This window comes from Panthera pardus, unplaced genomic scaffold (genome assembly GCF_024362965.1).
Source record: "Panthera pardus isolate Hobbes unplaced genomic scaffold, ASM2436296v1 HiC_scaffold_18, whole genome shotgun sequence".
Lineage (NCBI taxonomy): Eukaryota > Metazoa > Chordata > Mammalia > Carnivora > Felidae > Panthera > Panthera pardus.
This window is the reverse complement of record NW_026526743.1, coordinates 13,769,240-13,784,942: the sequence shown is the minus strand read 5'-3', so window position 1 is coordinate 13,784,942 and position 15,703 is coordinate 13,769,240. Positions and strand designations below refer to the sequence as shown.

The following is a 15,703-nucleotide window of genomic DNA, read 5'->3' as shown; positions in this document are numbered from 1 at the left end:
ATTTATTTTGAGAGAAATAGAAAACACGTGCGCACTCTCTCTCTGTCAAAAATAAACATTTATTTAAAAAAAAAAAAAAAAGGAAGAAGAAGGAGCACCTGGATGGCTCAGTCAGTTAGGCATCCGACTCTTGGTTTCGGCTCAGGTCATGATCTCAGGGTTCTGTGAGTTTGAGCCCCACGTCGGACTCTGTGTTGGCGGCATGGAGCCTCCTTGGGATTCTCTCTTTGCCCCTCCCCTACTCACGCTCTCTCTGTCTCTCTCAAAAATAAATAAACTGTAAAAAAAAAAAAAAAAATTATTGGACCCAAAGTGAAAATGTAGAATTAGTGTGGTCTTCAGTTTTGTGTGTGTTTATGGTAAAATACATATAACATTTATCATTTAACCATTCATAAGTGTTTAAGTCAGTGGCATTAAATATATTCACAGTGTTGTGTAACCATCACCACTATATTCAAAAATTTTTATTATCCCCCCCAAGGGACCCTTTACTACTAAGCAATAATTCCCCCCTTTCAATTTTACTTTTTTTTTTAATTTTTTTTAACGTTTATTTATTTTTGAGACAGAGAGAGACAGAGCATGAACGGGGGAGGATCAGAGAGAGAGGGAGACACAGAATCTGAAACGGGCTCCAGGCTCTGAGCTGTCAGCACAGAGCCCGACGCGGGGCTTGAACTCACGGACTGTGAGATCATGACCTGAGCCGAAGTCGGACGCTCAACCGACGGAGCCACCCAGTCGCCCCTCAATTTTACTGTTTTAAAGTCCCAACAGGGGTGCCTGAGTGGCTCCGTCAGTCAAGGATCCTACTTTTGATTTAGGCTCAGGTCCTAGTCCCACGGTTCAAGGGATCCAGCCCCAAACTGGGCTCTGCGCGGACAAGCATAAAATCCCTGCTTGGGATTCTCTCTCTTCCTCTCTCTCTCTCTCTCAACATAAATAAAAAGAAATTTAAAAAAAAAAGTCCCAACAAACACCCATTTCACCCCTTCTCACAATTACCAATTCTGTGGTCTCCATATTCACCTTTCCCTGATGGCCTCCTAAGGGTCCTTTATAGTTCAGTTTGTTCAAACAAGGATCCCATTTGAACATCTCTGGTCTTTGAGATCTATAGCCACCCCTCAACATGTGTACATCTGCTTGTTTTTTAAAGAAACTTAGGTCACTTGCCGTGTGCAAGGTTTCACATCCTGGATTTGACTGAAAACATCTTTGTGGGGGCACTCGAGATGTCTTTCTCCTCCAGGAATTTCCTGTAAGATGGGAATTCGGCCAGATTTGGGCTCATTCTGGCAAGAGCTCCCCACTGGAGGTGCTGGGGCCCTTCCTGGTACATCATGTCGCAGTAATCCATGGCCCCATGTACCGCGGCCAGGTCCTGATCTCTCTCTTAAGAAGTTTCCTATCAACCTTTCACTTATTGGTCTTAGAGCGATCCTTTTTTTTTTTTTTTTTTTTGTAAGTTTATTTATTTTTGAGACAGAGAGCAAACATGAGTGGGGGAAGGGCAGAGAGTGAGGAGAATCCCAAGGGGCACAGAGATCAAACCAGGGGAACCTGGGTGGCTCAGTCGGTTGACCTTCTGACTTTGGTTCAGGTCATGATCTCACAGTTTGGGAGTTCGAGCCCCGCATCAGGCTGGCTGCTGTCAGCACAGAGCCCACCTTGGATCTTCTGTCCCCCTCCTCTGCCCCTTCCCCGCTGGTGCTCTCTCTCTCTCTCTCTCTCTCTCTCTCTCTCTCAAAATAAATTAACGTTAAAAAATAATAAAAAAGAACCAAAAAGATCAAACCAGGTCCCTCTCTGCTCAAAGCCCACCCCCCAGCCCCCCAGTGGAGAACTCTTCTGTGCTGTTGGTGGGAATACACGTTGGGATCGCTATAATGATAAGCAGTATGGAAGTTTCTCAAAAAATTAAAAATAGAAATACCATATGACCCTGCAATCCTACTTCTGGGTATATATCCAAAGGAAACAAAACCAGTGTCTCCAAGAGTTATCTGCACTCCCGTGCTCATGGAAGCATTATTTACAGTAGCCAAAACAGAAACAACCCTACTGCCCCTCAGCAGACGAATGGATACAGAAAATGTGAAAAGAGGGGCGCCTGGGTGGTTCAGTCGGTTAAGCCTCCAACTTAGGCTCAGGTCATGATCTCGCAGTTCACGAGTTCGAGCCCCATGTCGGGCTCTGTGCTGACAGCTCAGAGCCCGGAGCCTGTTTCGGATTCTGTGTCTCCCTCTCTCTCTGCGCACCCCCCTCGCTATCTGTCTCTCTGTCTCTCTCAAAAATAAATAAACATAAAATGTGAAAAGAAAAAAGTAATAATAATAGGAGGTGCCCGGCTGGCTCAATCAATAGAGCACGCGACTCTTGATCTTGGGGTTGTAATTTCGAGCCCTGTGCTCGTGCCAAAATTACTTCAAAATATAAATCTCAAAAAAAAAAAAGTTCTCATCACAAGATTAAGAAAAATTAGTATCTGTGGTGACAGATGTTGATTAGACTTACTGAGGTGATCATTTCTAAATAGACACAAATATTGAATCACTACATTGGGCCCTTGAAAGTAATGTCGTATGTCCTCCTCCCTTGGCCAAGGTCCTCCTTGACCTTATCGTCCATTCCAGACACGCGGGTCTCCTCCTTGAAGTTCTTCACATGCTTGCCTCCAGACCTTTGTACTGGCTGTCCGCTCTGCCTCCAATGCCCTTTCTTCATGACTCACTCGCTAATTAACTTCAGATCTCAATCACATCCTCAGAGGGGCCTCCCCTGACCACCCTGTGGTGTTTTTTTTTTTTTAAGTTTATTTGTTTTGAGGGAGAGAGAGAGAATGTGCGCATGCAAGTGGGGGAGGGACAGAAAGAGGGGGAAAGGGAGAGAATCCCAAGCAGTCTCCACACTGTCAGCACAGAGCCCAATGTGAGGCTCGAACCCACGAACCGTGAGATCATGACCTGAGTCGAAAGCTCAACTGACTGAGCCACCCAGGCGCCCCCCCAAAAATTTTTTTAATGGCACTCTCACTCCTTGGTATTCCCTCCCCTGCTTTGTGTTTCTCCGTTGCCCATAATGCACCCTGATAAACCTTTACCTGGTTGTTGTCTCTCTTCGCCTTGGAATATGAACTCCATGAGGGCAGACATTTGTCTCCCTCGCTGTGGAATCCCCAGCCTCCGGCACACGGAACATTTCTGTCCACCCGTCCATTTCATTTTTTAAATGCATTTGGAAGTAAATTGCAAGCACGTAGTAGGTGCTCGGCAAATAGTTCTTGAGTGAGCAAACACAGATTCCAGTTGGCCATGCACACAGCCAGGTGCACAGAACTCTAGGTGTGCAGGGTCCCCCAGCGTGTTTATTTATTTTTATGTTTATTTATTTTTGAGAGACAGAGACAGACAGAGGTGTGAATGGGGGAGAGGCAGAGAGAGAGAGAGACACAGAATGTGAAGCAGGCTTCAGGCTCCGAACTGTCAGCACAAAGCTTGATTCAGGGCTCAAACCCAAGAACTATGAGATGATGACCTGAGCCAAAGTCAGACACTTAACCGACTGAGCCTCCCGGGCACCCCTCGCCCAGTGTATTTAAACCTTTGTTTTTAAAGTTTATTTATATTAAGAGAGAGAATCCCAAGCAGGGTCTGCACTGTCAGCACAGAGGCTGATTCGGGGCTCAAACTCATGAACCATGAGATCATGACCTGAGCTGAAATCAAGAGTCAGATGCTTAACTGACTGAGCCACCCAGGCACCCCTCTCCCAGTGTATTTAAACAAGTATTTAAACAAGTGGGCAAACCTTTGCACAAAATTTGTACCCCCCCCCCCCCAAAAAAAAGCCACAATAATTAATTGGCCCCTTTATAGCAGGCCTTTTATAGGGTGGTATGGATGCAGTGGTGACCAAGATATACCCAGTCCCTGTCCTTTCAAAGCCCACAGAGCAGCAGGAGGAGACAGACATCAGACACATAATATATATGTGCCAATGAATATATCATGATGGCCCATGCTGTATTGCCAACAAAAAGGACAGAAGTGTTGAGAGTGGACAACAGGAGACCTAGATTAGACCAGGAAGAGCCGGCAGAGTCATAATTGAGGGGGGATGACTGACATGGGACTGGTGGGTGTGCAGGTGATAAGGACAAGGCCGCAGAGCAGGGAGAGAAGCCTGGGGACAGGAATGGGAGGCTAGGTAGACAGGAAGGAACATGCAGTCAGCAGTTTGAGATTTCATCTTGGAAGGTCTGGGGCAAAGAAGGAGAAATATCTGATTCGGGATTGAGAAACATTTGTCTTGTGTCGCTGTCTACAGGTTAGAAGGAGGGACAGTGGTGGTGGCTGGGAGACCACGGAGGAGGCCAGGCTGAACCGTGGTGAGGTCAAGGGGAGGACAGCAGCACCAGGTGGGAGAGAGGTTTATGAAGCTCCTCCATCCTGCATGGGGAGTTAGTCACTTACTGCAGGGAAGGGGCGGGGGGGGGGGGCGTTGTCCAAGAGGACCCTGAGGGTCTGGCCTTGGTGGCAGGATGGATGCTGACTCCATCACTGAGATGGGACACACAGGAGACAGCTCAGGGAAGCCTCTGGTGAAGAGCCCTAAGTGTCAGGCTGAGGGGCTGAGAGCTCAGCCCCAGCACAGTGGTGGGTCACAGTTAAGCAGGAGAGGGACAGGGTGAGAGCTGAGTTGCAGAAACAACCCTCTGGCCATGGGGAGGCAAGAAGGCCAAGGAGGAAACCAGGGCATAGCCCTGTGGGGAAGGATGGGGCTAGACGATGGGGATGGGGAGGAGCCTACTGGTACACACAGAGATGAATACCCAGCCCCCTCCTGCATAGACACCCAGGCTTGCAGAGACCAACCCCCCCCCCCCCCCCCCCGCCCACGTACACAACACAGAGGGGCACAGAAACGGACAATCAGTTGAATCAACACACAGGCGCCAGGATGCACAGTCCCACCAGAGGGAGACAGCAAGGCGAGAGACCAACAGATGAGATGCAAAAACTCAAGGGCACCTTGTCAGCTGTGTTACCACGTGTGAAGAAGAACCGTACACGCACTGACCTCACATATCCTCCCTCTAGCCTACCAAATGGGTTCTATTCTTTAAGAATTTTTTAAAATCTTTATTTATTTCTGAGAGAGAGAGACACACACAGAGTGAGGCGGGGTGGGGGGAAGAACAGAGAGAGGAGACACAGAATCCAAAGCAGGCTCCAGGCTCTGAGCTGTCAGCACAGAGCCCGATGCGGGGCTCGAACTCATGGAGTGTGAGACCATGACCTGAGCTGAAGTCGGACACTCAACCCACTGAGCCACCCAGGCCTGCCTATTCTTAGTCCCATCTTATAGATGGACAAACAGAGGCTGTGGGGGTGGGGGGAGTCAATGGCAAGGTCACACAGTTAAAGGTAGAGCTGAGACTCCAACCCACATCTTCGGGCACCCCTGTGAGTGCCCATACGCTGGCGTCCTGTTTCTGCGCCCACATGGGTCTTTTTTTGTTACAAGGATCCATGTCTGCCCGAGTCTATCCAGGGGATGCCCACTGAGCCGCGTCTTCCCGTTCCTGGTTTCTGAGTTTCTGCAGAAACAGAGTTCCTGACCCGGCTTGTCTGAGTGGGTCCGTGGGCCAGCAACGTGCCCCTGCTTGTCCCCTGCTGTCCCAGCCTCTGTGTGTGGATGACATCTGAGTGTGTGTGTGTCCTCATCAGCGGCGCTGCGAGAGCGAGGGGGAGTGTCTGGCTGGGGCTGGGGCTGGGCTGGGGGTGGGGGTGGAGGCAGGGCAGAGGGGAGTCGCATAGGCTGAGAGGGGAGTGGAGTTCTGGAGGAATGTTTACCAGACACTGAGAGAGTCCAGAGGGACATCGCCCAGAGCCAGGATAACGAGCTTAGCCTCTCTGCCTCGCTGGCCCAGGATTAGGGGTCCATCCATCGGGGCCCCTTCCCCCTCCTCAGCCTCGCTCTGCTCCGGGGGCCCCTTTAAGACAGGGCTGGTCCTCTCCTCCCCGGGTTAACCCCTCCAAGCCCAGGTGGCCCCCTGGGCTCCGTCCTGTGGGCGGAGGCAGAGGGGGAGCCAGGGGCGGGGAAAGGGTTGCCCGAAGTCTGGGAGGGAGAGTAGGAGGCAGGGGAGCAGGGGAGGCGGCCGCTGAGCAGAGCCGGCAAGGGGCCCTCCGTGGCAGGCGGGCAGTGCCAAATCCGGGGAGCCCAGAGCTGGGGGGAGGGCTGGGGACAGCCCGGCCCTGCCCCCACCCCCACGGCGTGCCCGGCAACTTCTGAGGAAAGTTTGGCATCGTTGGAGTGGTGCCCCGAGGATGGGCAGGGTCCTGCTGGCCTGGTGCTGGGCGCTGTGCTGCTGGGGGTGCGTGGCCCCCAAGGGTGAGTGCTAGGGGCCTGTGGGGGAAGGCCAGCGTGGCTGGGCTGGGGCAGGAGGGAGCGGAGTTGGGGGGGGGCCTATGGCAGGTGTTGGGGGAGTCTGGGCCCGCTGGAGAAGTGTCTTCGGGACAACAGACAGGGAGACAGGGAGACACAGACACTAACGGAGAAAGGCCGGGGGTGGGGGGGTGGGGAGAAAGGGGCTCAGAGAGGAACAGGGTAAGAAACAGAAACTGGGAGGGTCAGAGACGGAAAGACATGGACACAGAGGGAGACGGACAGACAGAGAAACTGGGGGCAGGAGTGGAGCTGGACTTAACTTGGGGGCCCTGGGGAGAGGACCTCAGCTGGGGGCTGCCCCGGAAGGAATCTTCCAGAAAGGAGTACTAAGTCAAGCAGTGGGATGAGGAGGGCTCCGGAGCTCTCAGGAAAACCCTCGCCACTGTCACCCCCCACTTGTCCTTACCCCATCACAGTCCACTCCATCTCTGGGCCAGGGGTCTCTGGCTCTAGCTTCACCTCCACCATCTCTGGGGGGCTTCATTCCTCTGTCCTGGTCTCTGTCTTCATCTCTCCCTATTTTCTAAGTGTCTCTATGATGTCGTCTCTCTGTCTGTTTCCCTCTGTGTCTCTCCCCCCAACTTTTTTTCCCCTCTCAGGGGTGTCTCTTTCCTCATCGCTTATTTTCTGTGTCTCTCCTCCAGTCTCCGTTCCCTGCTGTCTCCGACTCCTCATGCCTGACTTTGTCTGGCTTCTCTCCGTCTCTGTCTCTCCTTCCCTGTTACTCTCTCTCTCTCTCTCTCTTCTCTCCCTCCCCACCTCTTTTTCTTCCCCACCATCCACCAGCCCAATCCTTCAGGTCTCTAGAGACCCTAAGGGAGGGCAGCGGGGGCCGGGGCTGGCCCTGTTGGGCAGTCCAGGGCGTGGGAGGCTGCCAGATCCCCGGCCTACTTCCCAACAGACGTAGGATGGGGGCCCCTGTAGGAAGGATGGAGGCCGGACCCCAGTCTCCTGGGAAGGCTCCCATCCTCCCCCAAAGCCTCCACCCTCCACCCCACCCCCCCTGCTGAGGTCACTTTACAACTATGTGGGCCTAAGGGCCTGGCAGGCTGGGAGGAAAGTAGGGGTTCCTGAGCTAACTTTTGCCCATCTCCTTGCAGGCACACAGGCTGAGGCAGACCCTTTCGTGGAGAGTCCAAGGAACATCACCGGTGCCCGGGGACTTGTGGGGACCCTTCGGTGTGAGCTCAAGGTTCAGGGGGAGCCCCCTGAGGTGACCTGGCTTCGGGATGGACAGGTGTTAGAGCTGGCAGACAGTACCCAGATGCAGGTGCCCCTGGGCGAAGACGGGGAGGATGAATGGAAAGTGGTCAGCCAACTCAGGTGCTCAGCCTCCCCCTCCCACCCCCCCAGCCCCACTCTGACCAACCGCATGCCTCCTGACCCCTGTTCCCCCCCACCCCCCGGACCTCCATCGCATGGCAGGTGAAAGGTTATGGGCAGGAGACCCCCCGAGCTGGAACCCCAGTGTGGCCACTCGCTGGCTATGTGGCTTCGAGCATGTGATGTAACCCTGGGTTTCACTTTCCTCTTCTGTAAAATGAGTTAATAATAGTACCCACTTCTTAACCCCGAAGAGTTTCCAGTCCAGACCCCTTCTTTCAATTCTCCCAGTATGCAGCTCTGACCCTGAGCCTTTCTGTCTCTCCTCTTGCCCTGTTAGAATCTCATCCCTGCAGCTCTCGGACGCGGGGTGGTACCAGTGTGCCGTGAACCTGGAAGGAAAGACCTTCCTGTCCCAGCCTGGCTATGTTGGGCTGGAGGGTGAGCCCTGGGCTCAGAGGTCATGGGAGGGCAGGAAGCCTGAGTGATTAGAGGGTGCTGGGGAATTCAGGGTGTCCCCCGGGGGACTCGCAGCCTAGGAATGTCAGAGACTGTTAGGGGTCGGGAAGCTGGGAAGTCTCTAAATTACTGGGGGCAGGACTGGGTGAGATTACATGTCTTGGGGTAGAAGGCATCTTGGGGGTTGTGGCATGTCCTGGGGTCAGACATGGTCGGGGTAGGACATTCTGGGGATCAGCTAAGGGACCAGAGGTGCCACTGAACCCTCTCCTCCACCCCTGGGGGCCTCACTTTCCTCGTTGATAAAATAGGACTGGGAGCCAGACATTTTGGAAAAGAGACGTAAGGGACTCAGGAGTCCTGGAGTTCAGACACTGGTGGGGGAGTCAGATACTGGGATCACGTGTTCTGGGGGTAGAGACATGAGGAGTCAGGCATCGGGAGGAAGTATGGGTGTCCTGAGGGATCAGACACAGGGGTCAAAGCATCTGAAGCCTGCCCTATCCTAGCGGTGAGTCAGACACCTGGGGGGCTCAGAGGGACCTCAGCATCCACTACCACTCCCTAGGCCTGCCTTACTTCCTGGAGGAGCCGGAGGACAGGACCATGGCCGCCAATACCCCCTTCAACCTGAGCTGCTGGGCCCAGGGACCCCCAGAGCCCGTGGACCTACTCTGGCTCCAGGATGCTGTCCCCCTGACTCCAGTCATGGGCCGTGGCCCCCAACATACACTGCGCATCCGAGGTAAGTCTGGGGACGCGGCCAGCTCAGCACGGAGGGCCAGGCAGGATGGAGGTGGGGAGCAAGGGAGCCCTTCATGCCTCTTCACGTGTGTCTGCCTGTCCCTCTATCCTTCACTGTCTGGCTCTTTCTGTCCCTGCTTCTCTCCTCTGAGTCTCTCTGCCTCTGCGTCTCTGTCCCTACATATCCCCACATTTCTCTCTGTGTGCTCTCTCTGTCCCTTTCTGTCTCTCTGCCTTCCAGCTCTCTCTGTTTCTCTCTTTCTGCTTCTCTATGTGTGTGTGTCTGTCTCCCTGTCCTTCTGTCTCGTCACCCCAGCCTGTCTGAATAGAATTCTTTGTCCTGGGTTTCCTCTGAGCTGTTCCATGGCCCAAATGTGTGTGTGTGTGGGGGGGGGGGGGCTGATGCCCCTTTGTCAGCGCTTGCCCCCAAGCAGGGCACTGGAATCGACCATGCCCTCCTCTTCTCCACCTCCCCCACCCTGCCCACCTCAGTAGCTGAAGAGTTTCACTGGGGGGACAGAGCCAAAAGCCGAGAGAGGAGGAGAAAGTGGAAGAGGGAGAAAGACAGTTACAAAGAGAGAGAGAGAGAACAAGAGACACGGGAAGGGACAGACCACAGAGGTAACCCAAGATGGAGAGACTGGACAGGGAGGTCTGAGTGACAGTAGAAACTCTCTTAGCCTCAGGGTGACCATCCTCTTCTGCACCACATAGATGGGGCAGGACCTAGCTTGGGATCACAGAGCAGTCAGAGGCAGAGCTAGGGCCCCTGGACACAGAGGTTTCGCCCTCACTAACGAAGGAGAGATAGAGGAACACAGAGGGCTGAGGATCAGTCAGAGGGAGGCAGTTGGACCCTGGAAGGCATCAGCTTCTGGCACACACCCCCCCACCTGCTGCCTGAATCCTCTGGGATGGGGGTGGGGAGGAGACTCTGAAGGGTCTCCGGAGGTAGAGGGAGGTGTCCACATTCTCAACATTCCGGGGGCCCTGAGTGTACAAGGAAGAGGTGGTGAGGATGCCAGCCCCTAAAAGGGTGACTCAGGCCCATGGCTCTGGGGCCTGAGTCAGCCTGGCAGGACCCCGGAGATGGGGAGGGAGGGGGTATAGGTCCTCCACTCCATCCCAGGAAGGAGAAATGGGTGCCCCCCCCCCGCCCCACAGGCGCGAGAGGATCCGTGTGTGTGTGTGTGTGTGTGTGTGTGTGTGTGTATCGGTGTATGGTAGAGCTCTATGGGGAGGGTGTCTGTGTGTGTGTCTCAGTGTGTGTGTGAGGTCCGGGTGTGTATGTATCCATGTCCCTCTGGATCTGTGCCTCAGTGCATCTGTCAGCATCAACCTCTTCGTATGAGGATGTGCTTTAGGGAGGGCCAGCTTCTTTCCTTTTTTAAAATTTTTTTAATGTTTATTTATTTTTGAGAGAGACAGAGACTGAATGTGAGTGGGTTAGGGGCAGAGAGAGGGAGACACAGGATCCGAAGCAGGCTCCAGGCTCTGAGCTGTCAGCACAGCGCCCGACACGGGGCTCGAACTCACCAGCTGTGAGATCATGACCTGAGCCGAAGTCGGATGCTCAAAAGACTGAGCCACCCAGGCGCTCCAGCTTCTTTTTTTTAATGCTTTATTTATTTATTTTTGAGAGGGGGGAGGAAGGGCAGAGGGAAAGGGGGACAGAGGATCTGAAGCAGGCACTCACGTACCGAACCGTGAGATCATGACCTGAGCCGAAGTCGGACGCTTAACCAACTGAGCCACCCAAGTGCCCCAGGGAGGGCCAGTGTCTATGGGTGTTTCAGTGTGTGTGTGTGTTTGTCACTAGGTATCCTTCTGTCAGCTTGGGTGTCTCCCCCACTGTATGTTTGGGTCTTTAGAGTATGTCTTTGTAAGTTTCTCAGGGGCTGCCAATGCACGTGTGTGTGTGGGGGGGGGGGGGGCATCTGTTTCCTTGTGGACTCAGGATGTATCAGTGGACAACCTGGTGCTTCTTCAGTGTTTCCACGGACTGTGGCTGTCCGTGTCCACAGGATGTCTTTGTGGTTTCTATGTATATGTCACAGGGTGAGTGTGTTGGCATGGGACCGTCACATGGACATCTGTGTGTGCGTGCACGCACATACATGTGTGAGAGGAAGAGAAAGATTCACAGCAGGCAGTAACAACACCCTTCTACTTCTGTCCTGTCTCCCTGCGTATCAACCCCAGCCCCGCTTTTCTCTTGGTAGATAAACTTAGGGTATATGTAGGTCTGAGCCATCTATGTGCACAGGGCAGCTTGTGTGTCTGCGTCAGTCCTGTGTGTCTATGCAAGCGTGTGTTTTTGTATAGTCTGTGTCTGAAATGCGTCTGAAGCAACCTGAGTGTCCAGCTGTGTTTGAAGGATTGGCTGTGTTTGTTTGCAAGCAAGTCAACATTCACCTCACTACGTCCTGGTATGTATTCGTGGGCCCACTTCAACTTCAGTGTACGTTTGTTGCTTGGTGTGTGTATTTCAATTCAGTTTCAGCCTGGCTGGATGTTGTCTTGTGTTGCTAGGTGTTTGTTGTGTTGTACGTTTATGTCTGTGGATGTATGTGTGTCTCTTTATAAAGTGCATCAATGTCAGTCCCTGTGTATATACACACAAGTCACTGAGTGTATATTTGTGTCACGGCGTGTTTGCGACAGCATCAGCCCTCTGTGTAGCTTAGCCAGAGCCGGGTTTTCTGTTTTTGTGCCAGTAACGGCCCCCGTGTGTTAAGTATGATTCATTGTGTCTGCGTGGTTGGGGGGGGGGGGTGCTGTAAGGAATTTTGTCCGTTTGTGTGAGTCTGTCCCTTGATCTGACTCAGGGCGTGCCCCCTCTCCTTCCATGCCTCTGATTCCCTCGGAAAAAGCGCGGGCGTGGGGGGGGGGGGAGGAGGAGCGGGAGCGGAGAGGGCGAGGGACAGTGCACAGTGCATCTGGAAAGCACATCTGGAGTGGGCCTGCTCCAGTCGAGGAAGTTCAGCCCGCTAGAGGAGAGGGGGTCCCAGGCCCCTCCATCCCTGCTCTCTTAGTCCTCAAGGTGCGCGCGCGTTGACGCCGAGGAAGGGGGATCCTGGGCCGCGCGCCCCCCACCGGGCCGCCGGAAGTTCCAGAGCGGGAGGGGGGGGGGGCGCCCCGTGACTCACGCGGGGGCAGGAATGCTGCGGTCGGAACAGGACCAGGCTCCAGAACTCTTCTTGCCCCAGGGCTCCTCCGGTGGGCAGCGCCAGCCCCCGCGCGGTGACCCTGGCGGGCCCCCACGTGCCAGGTGGCTGGACCGGACCCAGGCTCCCCGCCCCCTCCGGCAGTCGGCCCGGGGCTGTCCTGCCCTTCCCCCGCCGGCGGGGGCTGCGGCCGGGCACCTGACCTTGGCTGGGAGCTGCCGCCTGGGCAGCGGCGCTGAGGAGCTTCCCTGCCCAACCCCCTTCCGGGCCCCGGCTGCCGACTTTCCCTCATTCCACTCCCTGTGCCGACTGAGAAAAGGAAACTTTGTGTCTGCGGGTAGATGGTGGTGGTGAGAACGCCGGCTCACGCACGCAGAACAGGCAGGAGATACACACACAGGTATACGACATCCACAGGCACACACAGACCTGCGGTCACCCTGACAGACTCAAGACCTGGTCCTCTTACATCCTGTCACCCAGACACTGTGTGTGTGTCTATATTTCCTCGTGTGTGAATCTGTGTATTTTTGTGTTTGTGTGTCTGCGCCTCTTGTTTGTCTCTGTACTTGTCTTGGTGCATGTGTGCATGTGTGTGCATGTCTGCCTGTGTCCCCACCTGCACCACACTGGGGAGGGGAGGCAGTCCACCCCCAGACACCCAGAAAGTTATCCAAGACACGTATTAACTCACCCATAGAATTACACACGCTGGCATTTCTACAGACACGCCCCACAACGTTCATTAGTACGTACATAAAGGCATCCACATAAATTCATCCATTCGTTCGACAAGCATTTACAGAGCACCTGTTGTGTGCAAGGCCATTGTATGCCCTGGGGCATACAGCTGGGGGAAAAACAGAAACCCCTGCCCTCCTGGAGTTGACGTAGTGGAGTAGACACTAAGCAAGACAAGGTAATAGGTAAAGTATGTTGTGATGAGAAGAACCAGAGGAAAAGTAAAGCAGTGGAGTGGCTAGATAATGGACGGTGAGCTCCCAGCTCTAAACAAGACAGCCAGGGGCGGGGTGGCTGAGAAGGTGGGGTCTAGTAACAAATGTGAAGGAGGGCAGGAGGGAGCCACGTGCACATCTGTGGGAAGACTGATCCAAGCGGAGGGAACAGAGAAATGCAAAGTTCCTGAGGAGGTGGGAACGTGTCTGATGTCTGATGGCCTGTGTTCCAGAAACACCGGGAGGCCACTGAGGGCGGGAGGGGGAGGGGGCTTGGTAGGAGCTGAGCTTAGAGCTTATAAGTGAGCAAACATTACCTTTATACACACCGGTGAAGGCCTGTTTCTTAAGTGTGTGTCCATTCAGTATAGAAGCCTCTACGTGTGCCTGTGTGGCTCAGCGTGATCGTGTCCGCGTTTGTCCCAGTATGTGACTGTGTGTGTGTGTGTGTGTGTGTGTGTCTGTGTGTGTGTTTCTGTGCATAAGTGTATGTATCTGTGTGTCTATATGTGCATGTATGAGTATGTGTTTCTGTGTGTGAATGTATGGGTATGTAAGTCTCTGTGTGTGTGTGCCCCTGTGTGTATCTGCATGTATGTGTGTCTGTGTGGTAGGGCATCAGGACTGAGGCCGCCAGCCTGTTCTTGTCTTTGCATCTGAGGATGGAGGCCTGCATTCCCAACTCATCGCCCTTCCCCCCTCTCTCCCATGCAGCAGGTGCCCATGTGGGCTAGACTGACCCTGTCAGGCGGTAGAAGGTGGCCCAGCATGGCCCGGGAACCCCTTCTTGGCCTCTCTGACACTGGGCCCTTCCTTCTGTGACTCCCCAGGCTTGAACAAGACGTCTTCTTTCTCCTGTGAAGCCCACAATGCCAAGGGGGTCACCACATCCCGCACAGCCACAATCACAGGTGACAGGAAAGGGAGCTGGGGAGCTGGGTGTCAGAGGGTGTGAGGTCTGGGCCCAAGGTCAGAGCTGGGGTAGAGGGCAGGGCGGGGAGCTTTGGGCCAAGGCCCCCCAGGGTCAGCTCCTCCACTCATCTCTCCACAGTGCTCCCCCAGAGGCCCCACAACCTCCACCTGGCTTCCCGTCAGCCCACAGAGCTGGAGGTGGCTTGGACCCCAGGCCTGAGCGGCATCTACCCCCTCACGCACTGTACCCTGCAGGTGAGACCTTGGCCCTCCTTCTACCGCTCATAAGCTCCCATCCTCTTCCTGAGAAACCAGCCCTTACCAGCCATTCGTGTGTTGACCAGCAGTAGAGCCTTGAGTTAAGCCAGACGTCCTGGGTTCAAATCCTGACTCTACCAGCGGCCAGCTGCAGGAGCATGGACCGGTGACTTAATCTCACTGGACCTCGGTTCTCTCATCTGTAAAATGGGCAGATAGGCTTGTTTTAAGAATTCAGTGAGTAAATGCAAGTAGCAAACTTACCATAGTATCTGGAACATAGGATATGCACGATAGACTATCCGCTGCTTTAACTTTTTTTAGTATTAGTAATATTGACTCTGACCAGAGAGGGAATCCTGAGACAGGTGATCCAGAGCCATCTCTGTCACCTCCAGGTGCCCGCAGCCCTGTACATCTCCCATCCCAGCCCTGATCACTCTGGGGTGTCACTGTTTTGGGGGTGAGTGTGTCTCCCCACCAGACAGTGAGGTCTGGGAGGGGGCCGGTCCCAGCTGTCTTGGTCACCACTGAGTCCTCACGATTGCCCAGCGCAGGGCCAGACCTAGATTAGGGAACATTTGCTGGAACCTGAAATGCTCTAGACCCAGCCCTTCTGCATCAAAGTTGTTCCTATTCTACAGTAAGAAAAACAAACCAATGCAGATCTCTGAGTACGAGCCCAGTTCTGGCCTGAAGTTCTCTGAGATTTGGAAGTTGGAATAAGGGTGGGACAGTGCCTGCCATGGCAGGTGACAGTACTTAACAATGACCAGCTTTTATGGAGTGTCAGCTCTGTGCCAGGCCTTGTGTTAAGGCTTTGTGCACACCCCCTTGCGTGTTTATGGAGTAGGGTCTATGGATTCACCCGTTTTCCAGATGAACAAACTAAGGCTCAGAGTAGTTACACAACCTGCCCAAGATCACAGCCAGGAAGTGGCAGAGGTGGGATTCGAACCCTCATCTCCCCAAACCCAAACAGTCCTCCTCACCTCCTAAGAGACTATTCAGAGCCAGCGCGTGATTAAATAAGAGTTGTCTTTCTTGTAATTACGTGCCCTGGACATAATTTCATTTGCTTGTCATTTTAACCCTAGAAACGTAATCTGTTAATCTTTCCGTTTTCAAGGTAAGGAACTGAGACCCAGAGAGGGGAAGTGATCTGCCCTTCCCATTGGCTAAAAGGGATAAAACTGATTTAATCCCCGAGGCCAGGGCCCATTTGGGAGACCTCAAATGCCAGGTCAGGCATCTGCTGTACCCCCAACCCACATGCGTCCAATGTCAAAGGAAAGCGGAAGTGTGTCCCTCTTCCCTCTCCAGGGCTCACTTCCTGCTGCGCCTGGCTTGGGGCTAGAGGGTTCGAATGGGAGGGTCACAGGGAAAAGAGAAGTGTGAGTGGGCACGGGGAGGCTGATTGTCTGGACC

The 15,703-nt window shown here is 53.9% G+C and overlaps 1 protein-coding gene across 3 annotated transcripts in view; it reads left to right on the top strand.

The window, feature by feature from the left end:
• Positions 1-5,871: 5,871 nt before the first annotated feature.
• The window catches only part of AXL (AXL receptor tyrosine kinase), a 28,314-nt gene continuing 18,482 nt past the window's right edge, over positions 5,872-15,703 (top strand). For 2 of the 3 annotated variants that reach the window (XM_019434388.2, XM_019434387.2), the window contains exons 1-6: positions 5,872-6,399; positions 7,557-7,779; positions 8,120-8,220; positions 8,807-8,983; positions 13,936-14,016; positions 14,157-14,272. In XM_019434388.2, coding sequence (XP_019289933.1) covers positions 6,336-6,399; positions 7,557-7,779; positions 8,120-8,220; positions 8,807-8,983; positions 13,936-14,016; positions 14,157-14,272 — 762 coding nt within the window. In that variant the 5' untranslated portion in view covers positions 5,872-6,335. Of the gene's footprint in view, positions 6,400-6,764; positions 6,780-7,556; positions 7,780-8,119; positions 8,221-8,806; positions 8,984-13,935; positions 14,017-14,156; positions 14,273-15,703 lie in introns of those variants that run through there. The other variant, XM_053905893.1, reaches the window with a different exon arrangement.